Below are 22,228 nucleotides of genomic sequence, written 5' to 3' on the forward strand. Positions count from 1 at the left end.
GTATTTGTTTTGAAATTTGTTAGATGGGTCATGGGTGCAGCAAGAAATTTCCAAGGCAGTAAAACTATAAATAAAAAGTTAAAAGACTTGAGGCAAATGATCTATCCGTATTCATCTAATTGAGTATTGCTTGGAATATGATGATTGGTTTTTGTTTTATAAAACAATAAGTTAATGGGCACAACTTTTTTCATACATACTAATATGATCTATTGGACTATTGGTGCAAAATAATGATAGTGTAACTTTATAAGTGGTAAGCACATATAAAAGTGATTTTACAATCACAATTTGCTATTTACAAAATATATTAAACCTTGAGGTCTTTTCCTTCTTAATATAAAAAGTATATCATTGCTTCAAACTTCTTCTTTTCTTTTCTTTTTTCTTTTTTTTTTTTTTTGTTCCTTAAGCAGTCAAGTCAACCGACCAGCCTTCATGGCTTGATTCCTGTTAAATTGCGTTCAGCGTGAGCTTTCAACACTACAAAGTTTTGTGACAGAATATTATCGCTGATTAGAATGAATTTCCCATTATCCTTACTAAAAAAGAAATCAAATAACAGATAGTACCAATGCCAGTAAACTGTTCTAAAGAACTTAAAGCCTTTTCTTACCAACTTTCTCCTTCATGCAATCAATGTGGTGAGGTTTGGGAATATCTATTCAAGGTAGATTATACAATAGCATGCATTTGACAGCAAACAGAAGAAAAATACAAACTACATCACAGTACATTTAGCATGGTCCATTCCATCAGATTTGAAGTATACTAATTAGATTACAGAGGGAGAAGTATAAAGTTCATAATCAATGACAATGCTTTTCCTTGCGTCCTATCAATTCAATCATCCTTGCCAGCAACACTGATAAATGCTTTGATTTCAGTCCTCCCTATTGCAAACTAGCAGAAAACATCAACACAAGTTATTGGACAAAAGTGGGTCTAGAAATGGTATTGTGATTTTTTTTTTTTTTTTTTTTTTTTTTAAGGGGCAGGGAACGACGTCATTCCCCTTTTCTGCCCCTTCTTTTTCTTTTTCTTTTTCTTTTTTCTTTTTCTTTTTCATTTTTTTTAAGTTTTTCGTTTTTCTTAATTACAAAATTGAAAAAAAACTACATAACTAAAACAGAAAAAGTTAACAAAAGCCTACGGAAAAAGTTAATAAAAGCCTAACGGAATACTTAATTGATAAAATTTGAAACTTAGAGGATTGAAATGACAAAATGTGAAACTTAAATAGTCAGTTTTAGATTTTAGTCAAAGTTTTACAACTAGTATTTCAATGTTATATTTATGAGAAATTTTAAAGACACAACTTTAGTATCACAATTTTTGCTACAACTCTGAAGTGGTTGATTAAAGTAGCAGAGAAAAAGTGGTGAGTATGTGAAAGTGATTGTCCAAACTCATAGTTGTCAACTTCCAAGTTGTGGTATAAGTTGGGGCAAATAATGTGTTAGTAGAAGAAATGTATATTTATACATGTAATCTTTTCCACAAGTATATAAAATCAGTACTTTCCACTCAAATAAAAGTAAAAATAATTATTTCATATAAATTTATTGACAGAAGACTAGGAAGTATAGTTTTAAAAATCGGACCAACTGGTGAAATCGGGAATCAAGCACCAATTTGGTCTGGTAAAAACCCCTAGAACCGGTATAAAACAGGCCAAAAATTGAAAAAAATAGGGAACCAAGACCAAAAACAATTCTTTGGTCGTACCGGTTTTTAAAACTATACCAGGAAGTGAATGACATATTAGTAACTTAAAAAGGAAGAGCTCAAAATCAAAAGTCACAGAGGCAGCAATGCAAGTAGAGGAAAGGTTATTCTACAACTTGTTAAACCATTTCTTTAAGCATGGGATTGTTAGAAATAGGATAATAATTGTTCTAATCCTTTTAGTTAGTTAGTTGAGATTATGATGAGTTAGTTAAGATATGTAACTCATATAACACCTAGATTAATTCTTTGACCACATGTAACTCATTTAACACATGAATGAATTCTTAGAGCACATGTTGAATTAATTAGCTAATTATCTTATGCCAAGTGGGCCAATAAGATTGGAGCTAATCTCCTATAAATACTAAGCATAATCCAACGGTAGATGTTGAAGAATAAACCAATTAATTACTTAGTGTACTTCCTCTCTTTTAATATTTTTCTATTGAGGGTGACTACCTCAAATTAAGTCAATTCTCCTATATTCTCCTACAATTCCTATCAATCCCCACTAGGAATCACTAGGTTCCTAACAAGGTCAACAGATGTTATTAGTTTTTCAAGATAAAATTCCCAATTACAACTTCTAGTTCCACGAGGTCTCACTTCACTATTACAATTTTGCTTATTTCTTTCCCTAATATCAATTATCAATTAACAAAGGAGACCCTAATTGTAAGATAAAGAAGCCATATGGACACCCCACAACTTGTCCCCAAATAAACACTTAACATTCTCTAAAACTTTCTGGCATAGCTCCAACTGGTACCCTCAAAAAACATTTTACAAAACAACATAACCCACGATAAGCTCCTCCTATTTTCTTGGGAAAAAAATGCATTTTATATAAAGGAAATAAATTGCAAGCAAATTCGAACAAAACTGGCTTGCTTGAGCTGTGCGTATGTGTTCTGAAAAGAAAACCATATAAAGGCATAAACCCTAGCATTTTCTCACTTGTCCAGTTTGTATGAAAAATATAGGATAAGAAAACAAAATTTATATGTTTCAAAGGGAACCCAGAAAGTTGAGAACTCAAGAACTAAGTCTGGCACCACTATTTTCAGCCCGTATGAGTAAAGCATTACAATTTTCTGAATACAAATATTGGGGATTTGTCAAGTTTCCTTACAGCCATACAGAGAAATAGTCACATACAATAATAAATTTTGTGCTGAGTACACCAATAAAGATAATTTGACCAGCAAAAAATAAATAATAATTAAAGATATTCAATTAATAAAAGATAATCCATCAAATACAAATATTTTAAGGACAGAAATAAAATATACTCAACTAGAGCTCAGTTGCCACAAACACCCAACAGGAATTTGAGACAAAAACTTCAATTTTAAAATCAAATTGTTTAAATGAAACAAAAAAAATAATGACCTTTCTTATATTAGGATCCTGATAAACAAAAAGCCCTCCAATAGAAAGAGCCTAATTCAACTATTACAAACTCAATACAAAATCAAAAAACCAACGAGCAAAATTTCCACTACTTTCTAATAATCAAAATTGAACTAAATCAACAAAATTCATCATAGCCTCAAAGATTAACAAAAATAAACTGAACTAATGGTTAACTCAATTTTCAGATTTCAAAAGGTTGATGCATTGAAGGGAAAAAATGATCAAATGCTCTTTTTTAATTAATTTATTTATTTATATAGGCCCTAAGAGAAGGCGGCCTCTATGGGAAAAAGGGCCCAATGTTTTTCTTTCTATTTGATTTTATGTGGCAAGCATCTATTGTATTCTTTTATGGAAAATTGTAGTAAGTACTACAAATGGAGCAACAAAAGTTCTTAGTTTACCCTCCAACATTATTGAACAAAAATGATGAGCACATAATTAATTGCACATTTCTTCTCACCTGCTAGCAATTTGACAATTTCTCCTCCCTAACAAAGTCCAATAACTCCATCTATGCACTATCCAGCAACTAGACAAAACAAGAATCACAAATTACTGAACTTAAATGGCCCTTTGTCACAGATTATTAAAAAAAAAATGCAAGCATATGTCAATGAATTTAAAGAGAAAAAAGAAATAATAAAAAAAAGCTACAGATGAGTTTTGTAAGAGAGAGAGAGAGAGAGAGAGAGAGAGAGAGAGAGAGATGGTGACTTACACAAAAATCAGAATTATTAGCCTTGCAGATTCATCAAAAAGCTACCACTTTCACGGGGATTTCTCTTGCTCGCTATCAGAGTTACCTTGTTCATGTGTGCTTAAATTCCCAAACCAATTTCCCAAACGTGGAACGAATCTTTCAATTAGATTAGGGAGTTGTATCCTCTTTGGATCAGGTATGTCTGTGTCATTAGATGTGCCTTGTCCACTAGGTCCAGCCCCATCCCCATCAGATTCATCACGGCTTCGCTTAACTTTGGTATCTTCTGCTGAATTATCTAAGTCATCCTCATAAGGAGTGATGCTGCAGTTGTTGCCCCTAGCCATTTGTTTGAGATCTTCAATGTCTTGCTCATATACCAAACGGGCCCCACATTTCGTAAACTCCATGCCTGGACTGGTAGATTCAAAACCAACCAGAATATGGCTGAATCCATTAGCATCAACTTGATTCAATTCTTCTATCCAATCCTCTCCGAAATATTGGAAGGGATAATATTCCAGCCAAAGGTGATTTGATTCAACATTACCAAACTCTTCAGTTAAAGAAATGCCCCGTGTGGTATATTGATATTCGTTGGCTATAACAGAACACCAAAGCTTATGTGTAAATTTAAAAAATCCCATATATTCAATTTCAAGTTTGTCAAGTGGATGATGCTGGCGAAATACATAAGCAACACACACAGCAATTCCTATCAATTTGTCACATAATAAATCTGAAGGCACTTGCAATTTCAATGAAGGCCCCACATTTTGGTGGCTAAACCATTTTGGAATTTCACCTCCAGGCATCTCGAAACCATACGTCCACAGCTTTGGATTACAGTTTCTCTAAAATATACAAATCATAATGATTAGAACTTCGCATAAGAGAGAGAGAGAGAGAGAGAGAGAGAGAGAGAGATACCTGAGTGATATAACGCCATAGCATTGTTAACAACAAATCACCATAGCCTTGATTGTCAATCAATTTGACACAATTGGTAAGACGAATATCCGGTCGAAAATCATCTTCTGGTCTTAATGATAATGTTTCCAGTGAGGTACACTCCATTGCATAAATATGCTTAATATTTAATGGAAGTTCTGGCAATGATCGAAGACCAGTGCAACCACACAAATAAAGTTCTTCCAGACTAGATAGTTGAGTCATACTTTTAGGAAGGTAAGCAAAATTATTTCCTATTAGACTTAATTTTGATAAAGACGACAAGTTGCTAAAAACATCAGGAATTGTTTGAAGATTGCAGTAACTAAGATCCAGTTTGGTCAAAGAGCACAAGCTTGATAAACTATGGACTAACATTCTCATGGGATTTGGACTTCTTCTTGGCATTAAAGGAAAACTAAGAACTTTATTTGAAGATTTAGGTGATAGCCATTCACATCCTTTAAAAGATACTACTCTAAGATTTTTTAAGTGACCAATGGACGAAGGTAGCCTTGTTATAGCAGTTCCACCCAAACCTAGCTCCTCCAAGCCTTCAACATTTCCCAAGATCTCTGGCAATTCATCCAGTTTTGAGCAGCCAGATAAAATGAGAGATTTTAGAGACGTCAACCTACAACAAGCAATAGGAAGAATTGAAAGGTTTTTGCAGTCTCTTAAATTCAATCTAACAAGGCTAGTTAAATGCTCCACAGATATTGGTAGATCTTTTATAGAAGTATCATTCAAATAAAGTTTCAACAAACAGGACATATTTCCCACAATCTCTGGAAACTTCTTCAATCTTGAACAACCACCAAGATCAAAAATTTCAAGAGCATCCAAGCCAATCTTGTTTGGAAGTCTTTTGAGACATTTGCAACCATTTAGGTCCAATCGAATAAGTTGTTTGAGATTTCCAAGAGATGCATGAATATACGACAGTCTTGTACATCCTCGAAGAATCAAATGCTTAAGATTTGGGGATCCACTAAGGTCTGGGGTCTCAATCAAGTTTTGAGACTCACTTAGGTCAATGAGTTTTAACTCATCTAAAATCTGTTATAAAATAATATTTAATTAGATTAACTCAATCCTCAATGAAAACAAAGAAAATACACATTTGCAAAAGTGAAAAACTTACCAAAATCCCTTTCCATAATTGTCTAATGCCACTGCAGACCATTCTCAATTCAACAAGTTTGTTTGGTTGAAAACTAGTTGGGATGTAATTTAAAGGATATCCATGCCAATTTATAACATGTAACTCATTAGAAAGATAGTTAAGACCATGTGGAAGTTGCACATTACATCTAATAAGGTCTTCTGGAGGTTGCACGTCTGAGAATGCTTTCCCAATTTTAAGAAATCTCAAATTTTTCATCTTTGAGAATGCTTCAGCATTCAATTGTTCCTCTTTATGAACAGGTATTATTAGGGCTATGCCTTCAACTACCTCTGTTCCCTAATAACAAAAAATAATGAAATTAGAATAATTGGCAATTTCTTATAAAAACTATAAGAATATATGTACTTCTAAGTTCAGGTTTAGACTAGTCAACTTACAGTATTATTGTTTAATACATGATGAACATCCTCATAGAGCCACAACCTACTACGGCCACCAGGCTCTTCAGGGGATTCGCGAAGAACAATTTCTTGACCCATTTTTTGTAGCAAATCATGCATCCACAAATTTCTATCGTCATCAACAGTTATGAGAGATTTTTCAATAAGAACACCAATATTGTAGTCCGGATAGTAACCAAAACCTTTTAGTATATCTCTAATGCAATCATTGCTCTCTCCTTTGAAAAAACATGCAATATCTAAAAACAAGTTTTGCTGCGTCTCCGTTAGCCCATTATAACTTATTTGAAGTATATCCAAAATGTTTTCATTAGATTCTGCTTTTAGTTTTTGTAAGACATTTTCCCATTCATTAATCTTCTTATCAAACAAAGAAGAACCTAAAACTTTAAGAGCTAAAGGAAGGCCTTTGGCATAACGCATAAATTTCTTAGACAAATCCATAAAGTTTTCTTCAGGACGAGGTTTCTTAAAAGCTCTCCAACTAAAAAGCTGCAAGGCATCATCTTTATTCAACCCCTTAATTGTATATATATCATTCACACCACATCTTCTCAACAAATGGCTATCTCTACTAGTTACAATGATTCTACTCCCTGGACCAAACCAATCGTGCCTCCCAGCTAATGCTTTTAGTTGTTCATCACCATCCACATCATCGAGGACAATCAAAACCTTTTTATTATGTAGTATAGTTCCTATAACATTAATTCCCTCATAAAAATTCCATATATCTATTTCACTTTCCACAAGGATGGTAGATAGAAGCTGCTTTTGTAAAAAAACTAAACCTTGATTTTTAGTTTTTTCTTTAACATTTGCAATAAAGCTGCTAGCTTCAAAGTTACCAGAAATTCTTTTATAAATTTCTTTTGCAAGAGTCGTTTTGCCCATTCCACCCATCCCGCAAATCCCAACAAAGCGAACATCACCCAGCCCTTCACCTAAATATAAATCCAACACTTCCTTCACACGGGAGTCTATTCCAACAAGTTCCTTGCAAACACTCGGAAATTCACGATTCAACTCACTAAATATCTTTATGAGGATTTCATGGATAACTATTGAGTCATGCCTGTAAACAAGAGAGCAGAACAATAATTTTGTTGAGATAGAGTAAAGTCACATTTAGAGACAAAACATTCAACATAAGTACAATCTTAGCAACGTTCACTAGTAAAAGGAATCTTTTAAAAGTGTAAAATAAGACATCTTGGACATTCTAACTTGTTTATCATAACAATTCTTAAGGAAACTAAAACAACAAAAAGGAGGCAGGCTTTATAGATTCGACAAGTCATTTGTAGAATGTAGATTAACCAATTTTGTGTCTATGTTTGTCCATATTAGGTGATTTAGTAAGTGACTACCGTGTGGTTCTTCAACCAAAGTCCAATTTGAGCTTATAATTTCCTAATTTTGTAATATGGATGGAACAAAGAAATTAACGATGGATAGAATTATTCTAAAAGAAATTCTTACTTTTCCTTTAAATCCCATCCAGCGAGATCACCAATTTTTGTCAAAGCAGCTTTCCACGTTTGCACATTCCCTATGTTATCCTGGAGGTGCTCTTCATGTTTTGCAAAGGCATTTGCAAAAGTCCCCCTCTGATGACACACGTCATTAGGATCTACATAGTGGAAAACTGGCAGAACTATCAACCCCATCTTCTCCATGCACTCAACAATCTTTGCTAGTTCAATCAAGCACCACTTCGAAGAGGCATAGTCTTTTGAGAGAATAACGATAGCAACTCTTGATTCTTCTATTGCTTTCAAGAGTTTTGAAGTATTGATTGCTCCCTGCTTGAGTTTTTCATCAACCCTAAAAGTGGATATGCCTTTTTGTTTCAAACCAGAATATAGATCGTTTGTAAAATAAGTGCTCTCACCTTTGAAACTAAGAAACACATCGTGTGCCCACCTAGAGGTAGAAGAAGAAGATGGTAATGATGAAGTAAAAGCCATAAGAGAAATGGATGAACTTGAACCGTGAGCGCTTTTAGTTTATAGACACAGAAAATTGTAGGTATGGCCGAAGAAAGCTTGTTGAAATAACACTGGGTAGTGGAGTGGACTGTAGCTAACTGAGACAAATTAAGGTTCCGGCATTCATGAATCATGAGTCAACAATTCATTTTCTATGTGCAAGTGGCCGTCCTCATCTTCCAAGTATCTTCCTGGCCCAACAACTACGTAAATTTAAAAGTAAATTGTTAAACTATATTATTTGGTTTATAATGGGGGACAAGTATATAGAATTTCTGTGCATCGCATGTGGTGGGTTTGTGAGAGTGAGAAGATGCATAGTATTGGTGGGGTTCGTGTATGACTCTTTCTCTTCTTCTTTTTTTGGCTAAATGAACGACTCTTTATTGAAAGAGTGGATGTCTTTTTGTCCTAACTAGGTATAGGATACTTTAATTTACATTAAAAAAAATACTTTAATAAGTTTGGATTTGGGTCATAAATAGGTCAACCTGAAAGCAATATAATAAGAAACGTGTCATAAGCGGGTCAATCCGCGTAACGCACAATAGACACGATTGACACGCCAATTTATTTGTGTCAACCCAAAATAACCCACTTAACACAACCCTTTTAACTCATATAACAAATAAATATTTATTTTATTTTAGATTTGTCAAATACCTTTTATATCTAACATATATTTTAAATTTAAAAAGAAAAGTGAGTAATTACAAAAACTGACAAGGGATATAATTGGAAATTGAAACTTTAAAAATCCTAGATCTCTAAACCTTACAAACCCTAAATCTTTAAACCATCTTATAAATATTGATTTTTTTTTTATTTCAGCTGCACTACTCACTCTACTATATGATAGACTCACGCCCAATTCTCAAACTCAAAGTCTTAAACTAGTTATTGCTCTCTCTCTCTCTCTCTCTCTCTCTCTCTCATGTGTTTAGTGAGTTTTAGAATTAAAGAAAACCGTTTTTCTGGTGTTTCAAAATTCTGCAATAATTTTTTTTGCATAATTTTTTTGTTCTATAAACTTTGAACCCATGTGCCGTTATTAATAAATGAGATATATTAATTATTGATTAAGGCCACGGTTGTAGCTTTTATCTTGTGCTGTGTTTTTTTTTTTTTTTTGTGTTTGTATTAGTGTTGGACACTGTCTGCATATCTTGCAAGTATGTTTATTGAGATAGTTTATAAACTAGATCTGATGGGTATTGCTTTTAAAACTATTGAGGCATGATCATATTTTGTAACTACTAATACTTATATATATTTTTTTGGCATAGAACTTGCATAAATGAAATTGGATGAGCTTGTAGAAGATGTTATGAATTTGGACATCAACAAAGAATCTATGAATGATAATCGTAGTCATAGTCAGAATTAGTCTACTATTTGCTCCAATTCTTTCAATATTGATACTTAGCATTTGGCAAGTTCCAAGGATATTATATTTTTGTTGAACTATATTATTTCATTTTTGTTAAACTATGTTATTTTGAATTTTGGGTTGAAATGTATGCACTTCTTTTAGAGTGTAAAGAACTTATTTATAGATGAATGTTATATTTTTGTTGAACTATATTATTTTGAATGTGGATTGAAGACTTAAAGTGTATGCACTGCTTTTGAGATGTAAAAAAAATTATTTATAGATGGATGTTATATTTAATATTATATAGGTTGAAATGGGTTGTGTTACATTCGTGTCAACGCAACACAACTTGTTTATTAAGTGTGTCAAATGGGTTGGGTCAGGTCAACCCTCCTTATTAACAGGTCGGGTTAGGGTTGAAAGTTCATGACACGATTATTAAATGGGTCGAGTTAGGGTTGAGTCATTTAGTCGAATACCCTACCTCGACATAACACGAACCCAACACGCTAACCCGAATTGACACCTCTACTAAGAAACACATCATGTGCCCACCACCTAGGGTTAGAAGAAGAAGATGGTACTGATGAAGTAAAAGCCATGAGAGAAATGGTCGAGCTTGAACAGTGAGCGCATTTAGTTAACAGTCACTGAAACTTGTAGGTGTGACTGAAGAAAGCTTGTTGAAATAACGCTGGGTAGTGGAGTGGGTGTAAGTAAGTGAGACAAATTAAGGTTCCGGCATTCATGAATCATGAGTCAACAATTCATTTTCTATGTGCAAGTGGTCCTCCTCATCTTCCAAGTATCTTCCTGGCCCAACAAGTACCTAAATTCAAAAGTAATTTGTTAAAATATATTATTTGGTTTTTAATGGGGGACAAGCATATAGAATTTCTATGCATTGCATGTGGTGGGTTTGTGAGAGTGAGAAGATGCATGGTATTGGTGGGGTTCGTGTACAACTCTTTCTTCTTCTTCTTCTTTTTTTGGGGGCTAAATGAACGACTCTTTATTGAAAGAGTGGATGTCTTTTTGTCCTAACTAGGTATAGGATACTTTAATTTACATAAAAAAAAAAAAAGGATACTTTAATAAGTTAATATTATTAATGATCATTCACATTATTAAAATCATATAATATTTATTGTTTAAATCTAATTCAACAGTCAAGAATCACGTAGTTCGATTAGTTGGTACTTGATAGTGTTTTCAATAGTGATATTCTTAATTCAAATCCCCTCTCTCCAAACTATAAAATTACCAAAAAATCTCATCCCATAATACTAGATACTTTTGTCAAAGCAACTCTCTATTAGTACATATCCTCTGCGTTTTTTTTTTTAATTTATTTATTTATTTATTTATTAAACACTCTTCATGCAGTGGTAAATCAAGACCTAGCATAAGGACCCTATTTATTAAAATAAAAATAAAAATGCTCTACTTACTTTATAAAAAAAGCACTACTCCACTATAAAATAGCCAAAAATTGTAGAGTAATGCTATAGATATACAACTTTTATTACATAGTGTTTACAATTTTTTTTTTTTTTTTGAGAGAGTATTTACCTATGGCGCCCGCTCCTTATAATAACTCTTTATCATCAGACCAAGACAACAATCGATATTTGGTTTTGGCTGAAATTGAACCCTAGATTTCTTATTTAACCATAAGAGATTTTACAAGTTGAGCTAACTGAAACCCACTAATGTTTACAAATTGATGTGTCACAATTACAATTAAAAAAAAAATAGTTATTTTTTAGGTGGTTGAAGTCTACCAATCACATGAATTATCACATCAATTTGTATACATTACACAATAAGTTTTTTTATGTATCTTTAGCATGTTCTATAAATATATGATTATAAGTGGTTAAAAAATGATTGTGCACTATTTTTTTCATACCTCCAAAAAATCACTAAAATATTAGACTAATAGAAACTTAACCCAATTGAAAACCATAATTTATATGAAAAAAAAAAACATTTTGAAATTTCAATTATTGTAAACTAATATTTTACATGGTAGATTACTAGATTGTTAACGTTAGCAACCTAATCTCTCACATAACCATATACCAAACAATCTCCAAGAAAGCCACTATAAACTTACCCAACAATCCCCTCTTTCCACTCTGTAGAAAGGTGGCCTTTTTTTTTTCTTGGGAGAAACAAGAGGAGTGACTTTTAGATGAACAAATTAAGCTTGTTTGACGGGTGTGAAAAGCACAAATGCTTTGAAAGAGTGAATGTCTTTTTGTCCTAACTAGGTATCTCGTTGTGTGTGTGTGTATATATATATATGGAGACAGTAGGATACTTTAATAATGATCATTCACATTATTCCAATAAAATAGTACTTATTATTTATAGCGTAAATCTAATTCAACGATCAAGAATCTTGTAGTTTAATAGAGGATGTCTATTAATACGCATCCTCTGTGTTTTAATTAGGGGAAAAGGGGATTTGAATCATGGATGTCACTATTAGAAACACTATCAAAGAAAATCTCTATTAATACACATCCTCTATGTTATTTTCTTTTAAAAACTCTTCAATTCATCCAGTGGCAGCTCAAGGCCTAACTTAACCTAAGGCCCCTGTAACTTAAAAAAAAAATGTTCAACTCACGTCATAAAAAAACACCACTCCATTATAAAAAGGCCCAAAATTAAAGTAATGCTATGTTATGTATATACAACTTTTATTACATAATGTTTACAAACTGATGTGTCACCAATAAAAAAATTAAATTAAATTTCATTTATTAAGCCATTAAAGTTGTATGCTTTACACAATAAATTTTTAAATATCTTTAGCATGTTCCATAAATACATGACTATAAATGGTTAAAAAAGGATTGTGCACTATTTTTCTTACCTCTAAAAAGATCTCTAAATTATTTGGAAAGAAATATTTTGAGACTTTAATTTTTGTAAACCAATATTTTACATGGTTGATTGTTAACGTTAGCAACCTAGTCTCCCACAAGGCCATATACTAAATAATCTCTATCTCTTTTATAACACCAAAATAAAAATTTATAAAGATTAATATATATATATATATATATATATATATATTCAATTAGAAATGAAGCTAAAAATCCAATAAACAAAAATCTCTATCTCTTTTATAACACCAAAATAAAAATTTATAAAGATTAATATATATATATATATATATATATTCAATTAGAAATGAAGCTAAAAATCCAATAAACAAATTAGTGGAGGAGAAGTTGGGGAGGTTGTTTTAGTGATCAAGGAATAAGCCACTATAAACTTACTAAGCTTTGCTATATTGTATCATGTACCAAGTAATTCCCCTTTCCACGTTGTGAGAAAGGTGGTCAAGATGAGTGACTTTTAGGTGAACAAATTAAGCTTGTTTGACGCATAGTTATGAAAAGCATAAATGGTGATGTGGAAGGCATTTTCTGCTTAAGTAGGTAAAAAGAGGATGACAAATGCTACCATTGGAGAAGCCACTATAAATATTGTATCACTATCATGTACCAAGGTTTGGATTAGCGGTATATGCAAGTAATTCCCCTCTTTCCGCGTTGTTGAATCCACTGGACTAGCTCGGCAAACCGTGATCAATTCAATTGTATTCATTTTGTAAGGGTCTTAGTTTTTCTTGAGTGTGTTTTAAGCTCCATTCTAGACCAAAGATTCAAGACCATGAAAAACAGAAGTTTATGTAATATCAAAACCACTTGACACCAACTCAATCGATCGAGAATCACTTATCTCAACCTATTGATGCAAAAGTCTTGACTTATCAAAATTTGTGCATAACAGAATCCAAGTATGTTTCAATCAGCCTAGGGTTTAGTGGTTTTCAAGGGAAGGTATAAAAATGACCCTAGGGCACATATTTCAAGACTTTGTAGAACTGTGTGGTGTACACAATCATAAGGGATATTTGGGTACTCTTTAAAGCATCAACTGGAGATCTAAATTCATGATTTTGAAGATCTGGTGATCAAGATGAAGTTATTGCATTCTATTAAAAAAGAATTGTTGGAGTTAATCTTCAAATGGGTACTTGGAAGTCATGAGTGAGTGTTCACGTTCAACAGAGTTCACTTGTAGAAGAGTCAATCAATTCAGAGCTACATGTGGTCACTTTACTAAATAACACATATGATAGTAATAGATTTAAAGTAAAGCCTATTGTATATATTTCAAATTTACATAGTGGAGCTATTTACCTTATGGTTGTTAGTTAAGCCCCCAACAGTGGTTTTTACTTTGGGATTGTTATTCCATTGATTTCCCTAGGTAACTAAATTATGTATTCATCTATTTATTTATTTACGCAATACTGTGTATGATTATATCTATCAAGTCTAGAACATAATTAGAATAATTAACTATTTGGCTTAAAGTACTAGGATGGAATACAAAGGTGCTATAGCGGGAAGATGATGACAAATGCAATAACGGATTGGGTGCTTGTCCTTGCCCCCACAGACACTTTTGTTGCATCCTCACAAAAAAAATATGGAATTGAGCATTCTTCTATCTTTTTTGGATAATTCATAATTTTTTATTGTTACGAAACAGAAACACTTAAAACACTGAGACTTCAGTTAGTCCACTACAACAAAGGCATCTGCACTGACCTATACATTAAAAGATCATCTCCATTTGAAAACAGTGTTACATCGTCCCAACCCAGTTTTACATAGAGATATGAGCCTTCGGACTAAACTACAGCATCAGATTGGTGTTATCTTACCCAACATCTTCTTTTAAAAAATAAGACCAATCACAAACCTAGCTACTAGCAAAACTTTTAAGCGGAAGCCATGAATGATGGAATGTGGTACACTCCAGTTATAACAGATAACTCTGTTTAGGTTAGGATAGAGTTGCAGTTACTTCCTTTGACCATCATTCTAAACTTAACATCCTTTCTCATTCTCTTCACTTTGATTTCCTCTGTTTTGACCTCTCCGTGAATTCTTAAGTTTCTCTGAGACCATATGTGATAGACAGTAGCCCACCAAACCACTCTGCACAAGAAAGTTCTGAGGCTCTTTCCTTTGATAGTCAGCTACCCACATGAGTGCCTATTGGACACAAGCACCTGTCTATCATATATCATGATAACATGCACACATCTGCCCACGTATCCTATGTACTTTCTGAGAAGTGTACTCAGCTGAAATTTCATCAGACAATGTCATAAAACCGAACCCCCTATGACACATTTTTCTTTCATCCTGAAGCAAAATGCATTATGATATTAGTTATGCCAATAACATATGGTCAACACCCAAAAAGGATCTGATAAATACTAATATATAACACAGAATATGCAATTACAGTACAAAATGAGTTTACATGATGTGCAAATAGCAACATGAAAAACCAAGCAATCAATTACAATTAGTACCAAGAAAAGCCTCTGAGAAATTACTAATTTTCAATTCTTGTCCCAGGATGAATTTGGCAGAATATCTCGTCTGTTTCGAATTGGTGTTACCTCTAAGTGTTCATCATGGGTTCCTTTTCCCTCTTGTAGTCATATGTGAACATCTTAATTTCAGCATTGCGCAATAATGAATTTTTGCTATATAGATCAGTTGGTAAAAGTATCGCTCTACAAGCAAGCCCATTTGAAAAACTTGAACCCCAAGCTGGTTTAACAATACATCTTATCACAAGCTTCATAGCATGGTTGAAGCATTTAGAAAGAAGTTGCCAAGGAAAACAATGCAATATTTTCATCAGCTAGCCATCCACACATTCTCAATTAAACTACATATAAATCAGCTACATTTTACCTTAGGAAGATACACATCCAAAACATAGCTAAACTGACTGAAATGCAACTGCACATTATCAACTGTAGATTCAATCAGAATACATCCTATGAAAAGCCTCTTTCTCCACTTAGCAGCTGAACTTGTCAAAGATTTAACAGCACAGTCATCAGCAGAAGCAGAACCAACCACCATTTCTGCAGAGTCATCAGCAAGTCCTCTCTACGTCCAGAAGTTACATGAGCATGATCTGCAGGAGAGCAGAGTCAACAGCAATATGCACACCCCCCACCCCCAATAAAAAAATTTTAAAAATTGACAGCTTGAGAGCCAATATACTAGCATAGCATTGTAAATATTTTCTAATGTACAATAAGGATATCTATAATGACTGTAAGCAGAACTATCCGATGTCCTGTAAAATGGAGAACCAAACCAAAATTAAGGAATAATATGGGCTCATTTAAATCTTGAGGATGCATTTTCCAGTGCAGGTTGAGATGCAGAGAACAATATAAATCATGGACATGAGATCTATCAACAAAATTCCATATTGGGACATTATCCCATAAAAGTGTTTGTGAACACTAGCATTGGACCCAATATCACACAGATCATACACACAAGCAGTATGCTTCTCTCAGTTGTTACTTCCAATGACCACTTAAAATGATGTTAAGGGCTGGCAATCACATATTCTAATTTAAATTTATTTTCCATCAGTGCCAATCTAATTCAACTATTACCAACAAACAACAATGGTCTCGAACCTCTTAAGTTGTCTATTACAATGTTTATCCAAGAGAATAGGAAATATATACATTTTGGCAATGTTAATCTATCAATTATTGAAGAGTGAATACCCATTTTGCAGTAAAATTTCCAGTTATTATAAAATGAGGAAGTGCTATTATGAGTGAAAGGATGGAAAAGTCATTACTCACCAAATCACAAAGAGAATTAGAAATAAATGAGATATTTTATTTAAATTTAAGACAGAAGAGCACAGCAGTACTGAAGGCAACTGTGCCGGTAGTGGAGAGGTTATTCTAAAACTTGTTTTCCCATATCTTTAAGAATGGTATCAGTGGGGTTGTCTCAGTCTGTCAAGGTGAAATTCCTCATTAGAGCTTCTTGTTCTACTGGGTCATGCCTCATAAATCATAATTAGAGTTTTGCATTTTTCTTTCACAATTATCAATCATCAATTGACGAATGAGACCCCAATTAACAAATAAAGAGGCCACACAATCCTTTATTTGCTTGCTTACACTACATATCACCTAGCTGTTTAAAGAGTAAGCCCAAACTTCTGCACTATCAAGGTTGGTCAATTTCTAGGAATTGAACCCTGGGTTCTAGGAATTGATGCTTTTGTACTATTTGGTAGTCTAGCCCTATCTTGATTTTGTTTATATATTTCAAGGGATCACGAGTTCATACTTCATAGTATAATCATGGTTCTGATGATAAAATGCCAAACTCCCTTCCATTGTGAACTTGAAGTACATAGATTCAGAATGCCCCTTCTTAAAATCTAGAATCACAATGAGAAATTCCATACATAAGCACTAAAAAGCAACAGCCTTACCTGCTTCTCAAGACCTACATACCTACAACTTCAGCCAAGCCAAAGAGCATGTCACTTCATTATTGTGCAATGTACCAGCCATATAGCCTACAAATATTGTCTCAAACTTAGCCAAAACTAATTATCAAATTACAAAACCAACATGATAGATAGTAGCTTACCTGCTGAACCAGAGCCACCATACGGGAGAGGATGATGCATATGCTCTTCTAGGGCTTCCTTATCAAGTGACCCAGCTCATGGATAAGCAGTACAGCAATGTGGTCGTCCCACAACCTGTCCCCAAATAAACAACAATATTCTCCTCCAAAGCTTTCCGGCATAGCTCCAACTAGTACCTTCAGAAAACATATATACAAAACAACATAAACCACAATAAGGTCCTATTTTCTTGGAAAAATACATTTTATTTAAAGGAAAGAAATTGCCAGCAAAGCCAAACACAACTGGCTTGCTAGAGCTGCGCTTATGTGTTCTGAAAAGTTTCTAAGAAAATTATAGGATTTTAAAAAATAAATAAATATATGTGTGTGTGTGTGTGTTTTGAAGGGAAACTAAAAAATTAAGAACTCAAGAAATAAGTGGGGACGGGAACTGCTATTTCAGCCCATATGATTCAAAAGCTTTTTACCCTTTTCACACTATTTAACCTCAAGTTTCCTTGTAGCCAAACAGAAATAGCCCCAAACCCAGTTCCACTCTCCATCATCATCAGCATCAACCCCACAGACACTCAAAGACAGTGTAGTGGTCGTTGTAGTAAGCACCAAACCCTGTGCTCTGGCGGTAGTACGAACATCTCTGCCATCCAGCATTGTAGCCTCTTTATCTGCTATTGGTTTCTAAATGACAAATAAGATGATGAGAAGTTTCTAATTCTTGGGCAAACTCAACACAAAATCCGAAAACCAAAAGTCAAATTTCCAAAACTTCATACAACAGAAAAAAAAAATAAATAAAAAATCATTGACTCCATTTTCAGATTTCAAAAGGGTTAATGTGGTGAAGAAAAACAAAATCACGTGCTTTTTTTTTCTTTCAAAAAGGGTCCAAATATTCTACTTTCCATTTGATTACACAACAACACTGAAGTGGGGCTGCATCTATTCAATTGTATTCTCCTATTCATATGCAAATGTAGCAAATACTATAGAACAACAAAAGTGCTGATTTTACCCTCCAGCATAATTGAACAAAAATGATGAACACACAATCAATTGCAAACTAGTCCCATAAGAAAGAGAAAAAGGTGACTTACAAAAAAACCAAAGAGAAAACAAAAAGTTTCTCAACTGTGCAGATTCATCAAAGTTGCCACTTTCGCTGGGATTCCTCTTTCCTCACTCACAATCGGAGTCACCTTGTCCTTGTATGCATGAATTCCCAAACCAGTTTTCAATTAGATTAGGGTGCTCTATCCACTTTGGGTGTGGTGGTTCATCATCACCGCTTTCCTTAATTTTGGCATCTTTCTCTGAATCGCCTAAATCATCATCCTCATAATAAGGAGTGATAGTGCAGCTGCTAGACCTAGGCTTAGTTTGTTTGAGATCTTCAATGTCTTGCTCGAATATCAAATGGGCTCCGCATTTCGTAACCTCCAAGCCTGGACCTCTGGTTTCAATTGTAACCTTAATTTGGGTAAATTCATTAGCATCCAATTCTTCTTTGCGGTAGCTTTCGAAGTATGCATCATAGAGAAAATATTCGAGCCAAAGATGATACGATTCAATCTTACCAAATTCCTCCGATAAAGGAAGAACCACTGGGGAATATCTATATCCGTAGGCTTCAACGGAACACCAAAGCGCATGTGTATATATCATACCTAGAAAATGTTGAATATGAAGTTGGTGAAGTGGATGATGCTGGCGGAATATATAAACAGCGCACACTGCGATTCCCATAGGTTTGCCACTAAATAATAAATGTGAAGGCACTTGCAGATTCACTGAAGCCCCCACATTTTGGTGCCTAAACCAATTCGGAATTTCACTTCCAGGAATTGTGAGAAATGTTTGACGCCCCGGGTCACAGCATCTCTGAAACAAATAAATCATGATGTTTAGAACTTCACTCACATGCAAGAGAGAGGGAGAGAGAGAGGGAGAGAGACAGACAGACCTCAATGATAAAAACAAAAATATCTTTTTAATGCTTTGTTTTTTCTTCTCCAGGCTTTTCCACGTGATATTTTTATTTTTTATTTTTTAATCAAAAAATAAAAGGAAAACACTTGGAAAAGAGAAGGGCCACTTGCACAAGGAATCGAATATAAATTGAACTTACACAATTTCGCAATTTATTAAAATGGTCTACCGTGACTCCGTGAGCCATGGAATAAAAAATTGAAAAAGTGATAATTTGATATAAAAAATGTGAACAAGTTTTTGTCATACTTAGTTCATCGCTTAAGCATGTTATAAAATTGAATATGAAATTAAATGTTAGTCTCTCTATAAGTCATTTTTGCTAAATAATGATTTAAAAGAAAAAAAAAAAATTTACCAGGTAGATTCTTATGAAACTTCTCTAGTAAAAACAGCCTTGTTTGTAACTTGACTTTCTAAAAGTTGATTTCTATGCAAGTTTTAAAAGGATCTGTTTGGTAAAATAATATTTCTTTTAATTAAAAAAATACTTTATTCTGCAATTTTAGCCCAAAAAAATACTTTATTCTACAATTTTAGCCCCTCTATATCTTATTATGGCAGTTCAAAATACATTATATATATTTCATGATGCTATAAAATAAAGGAAAAGTTGTTCCTCAAAAAAAATAAATAAATAAATAAAGGAAAAGTTTATTTATAGTCAATCTCTATAACTCCCACTAAAAAACAATTAATAAGGTTATATATTTTAAAAAATTTTACGATTAGATTGCATGTTTTTTAAGTTCTTAATACCCATGTCAATCATATATTATTTAGGACAAGGATTTTCTGCACACAAGATTGCAGCAGTTGCTGCATACAGGGACAAATGTCAAACCAAAAGAAAGACACGTGTGCCGTGTACTTGAGGATTTAGGAGGGAAATGGTTCTCTTAGAAGTTTAGGAGGGAAGTGGTTCAAGCTGCGGGATTAGCAGCATATTGTAATTATTTCTCAAAAAAAAAAAAAGATAGAAATTCTATACTACCCTAATCTAAGTGAATATGTGTGTGAAACTCACTTCTAAAAACTTGAACCTCAGCCCTTGCCTCCACACCCCACAAGCCCCTTGCCTCCACACCCCAAGCCTCTTGCCCCACACATTATAAATACTTATACTTGTGAAGTGACTACCGCACCAAGAGTGCGCTGTGGTAATAATATTTTTTTTAAACGTTAAGAGTACAACCGTTTTTTTTTTTAAAATTTATAAATGCATGTTGTAGTGAATGTGATTGATACTAGTTCAACAAAATAATAAATAAGAATTCAAAATTTATTTTATTTTATTTTATTTTTTTGTGATTGGTAATTTGAAAGATTATACTCTACTCTTTTTGTTTTTCCCCCTCTTTTTTTGCCACTTTCTTCTTCTATTTTCTTTGACTATCAAACCCAACTTTTGCTACTTTTTTTTTTTTACGTGGGCTCCACCTGTATAGACCATATGCATAGAAAAATATCTAGAAGTTATCCAAAAACCCCACCAAAAAAAATTGAAAACACAGGGAATAAAAAAAGAAAAAAAAAAAAACAAGAGTGTGCGGTAGTAATAATTTTTTTTTTAAAATATTAAAAGTACAACTATTTTTTTTAAATTTATAAATATATATTGTAATGAATGTAATTAGTATTAATTCAACAAGATAATAAATAAATATTTGATTTTTTTTTTCTGGTGATCGATAATTTGTAAGGTTATGCCTTTTTGTGTTTTTTTCCCCCTTTTTCTTTGTCACTTTCTTCTTCTGTTTTCTTTGACCATCAAACCAAACTTTTGCTACTTTTTTCACGTGTGCCCATCTGTGTAGCCCCTATGCATAGGAGAATATCTAGAAGCTCTCCGAAGACCCCACCAAAAAAGAAAAAAAGAAAAAAAGAAAAAAGAAAAGGAAAACACCGGGAAATGGAGGGCCACTTGCACACTCAATTTTGTATGAGGAATCCCATCCTCATCTTTTCTTTTTCTTTTTCTTTTTTTTTCTTTTTGTAAGGAAAATGTTAATACCCAATCCATTAAAGATGATTTATTGTGGAATCTATCTAATAAAAAATTGGTATAAATTGATGAAATGACTGAAAATAGTTCTGAAGTGGTAAGTAAAACTCAAAAAGTTTTCTTTATTGGCTCAACAACTTATAAAATTGGTAAAAAAATCTAACAAAAAATTGACTTTATTGACATAAAGTTATTTTTTACAATGCCTGTTAATGCTACCTGTAGGGTCAGTTTTTGCGGCCCAAGCCCAAGGAGGTATGGATTTGGAACCCTCTGAGCCCAAAACAATAAATTTTGTAGAGAGTGGGCGAAAGGGCTAGGCAAATAATGAAAATGACAGTATTAAACAGCAACACCAATGAGAGAAGTTGAATTAATGTGCTCTCGGACTAATATGAGTACTCTTTTTCGATCCCCCTCTATCAGAGGTACCCTTCCTTATATAGCATTGCCTTCTTACATCTCCTCCGTCCATTTGTTCGTCATCCGAGCCACTTGAGTACATGTCCCATCACCCCACTTTTAGCCTTATGCGAGTGGCGGTAGCTGAGAAAGCACCACTGTTCAGGGGTCCTATCCACATAAATGCGGCCAGGAAGGTAGGTGCAGTGCATTAAATGCGGTGGTTGAAGTATGCCTCCTTGATATTTCTCTGTTGTCGTTATCTCTATGTGTGTCCGAGGTCCTTCTCCCCCTTGACACTTGTCAAATAGATCACTTGAACCTCCCATACTCGTGTTTGATCAAACCTCTTCGGATCCGAGGACGCATGACTACTCGGACATATGAGTATCTCCTCGGATGGTATACGTGCTCATCCCCAGGCGTCCCCCATTGGCGTGGGCTTCCGACTGAAGGCCTTATCTCCTCGGATGAAGAGTGTTCCTCATTCAGGGCCTCGGGCCCAATAAGTTGGGCTGGGTTTTTCTCCCCCCACAT

At 33.7% G+C, this 22,228-nt stretch overlaps 1 protein-coding gene and 1 long non-coding RNA gene across 10 annotated transcripts; both read right to left on the reverse strand.

The window, feature by feature from the left end:
• Window positions 1-513: 513 nt before the first annotated feature.
• On the reverse strand, window positions 514-8,665 carry LOC112026127 (TMV resistance protein N). 3 transcript variants are annotated; one of them, XM_065780620.1, is made up of 7 exons: window positions 7,874-8,664; window positions 6,368-7,466; window positions 5,946-6,266; window positions 4,781-5,860; window positions 3,869-4,704; window positions 3,611-3,679; window positions 514-893 (listed from the first exon to the last, which is right to left on the reverse strand). In XM_065780620.1, exons 1-5 carry the CDS (start codon window positions 8,359-8,361, stop codon window positions 3,919-3,921), a joined length of 3,774 nt encoding a protein of 1,257 aa, XP_065636692.1. In that variant the 5' UTR covers window positions 8,362-8,664; the 3' UTR covers window positions 514-893; window positions 3,611-3,679; window positions 3,869-3,918. The 3 variants fall into 3 exon arrangements, with proteins under 3 accessions (XP_065636692.1, XP_065636691.1, XP_023914574.1); XM_065780619.1 differs by having other exon boundaries at window positions 514-903; XM_024058806.2 differs by lacking the exon at window positions 3,611-3,679 and having other exon boundaries at window positions 7,874-8,665.
• Window positions 8,666-14,267: 5,602 nt separating this feature from the next.
• Window positions 14,268-19,265, reverse strand: LOC112026151 (uncharacterized). Of its 7 annotated transcripts, none has more exons than XR_002884335.2 (6): window positions 18,428-19,265; window positions 17,766-17,976; window positions 17,296-17,472; window positions 17,135-17,221; window positions 15,174-15,793; window positions 14,268-15,000 (listed from the first exon to the last, which is right to left on the reverse strand). It is a non-coding gene; the product is annotated as an uncharacterized LOC112026151 (long non-coding RNA). The 7 variants fall into 7 exon arrangements; XR_002884336.2 differs by having other exon boundaries at window positions 18,393-19,265; XR_010631775.1 differs by having other exon boundaries at window positions 15,174-15,445; window positions 15,565-15,793; window positions 17,766-19,265.
• Between the last annotated feature and the right edge of the window lie 2,963 nt (window positions 19,266-22,228).

This window comes from Quercus suber, unplaced genomic scaffold (genome assembly GCF_002906115.3).
Source record: "Quercus suber isolate HL8 unplaced genomic scaffold, Cork oak 2.0 scaffold_242, whole genome shotgun sequence".
In the NCBI taxonomy this organism is placed as follows: domain Eukaryota; kingdom Viridiplantae; phylum Streptophyta; class Magnoliopsida; order Fagales; family Fagaceae; genus Quercus; species Quercus suber.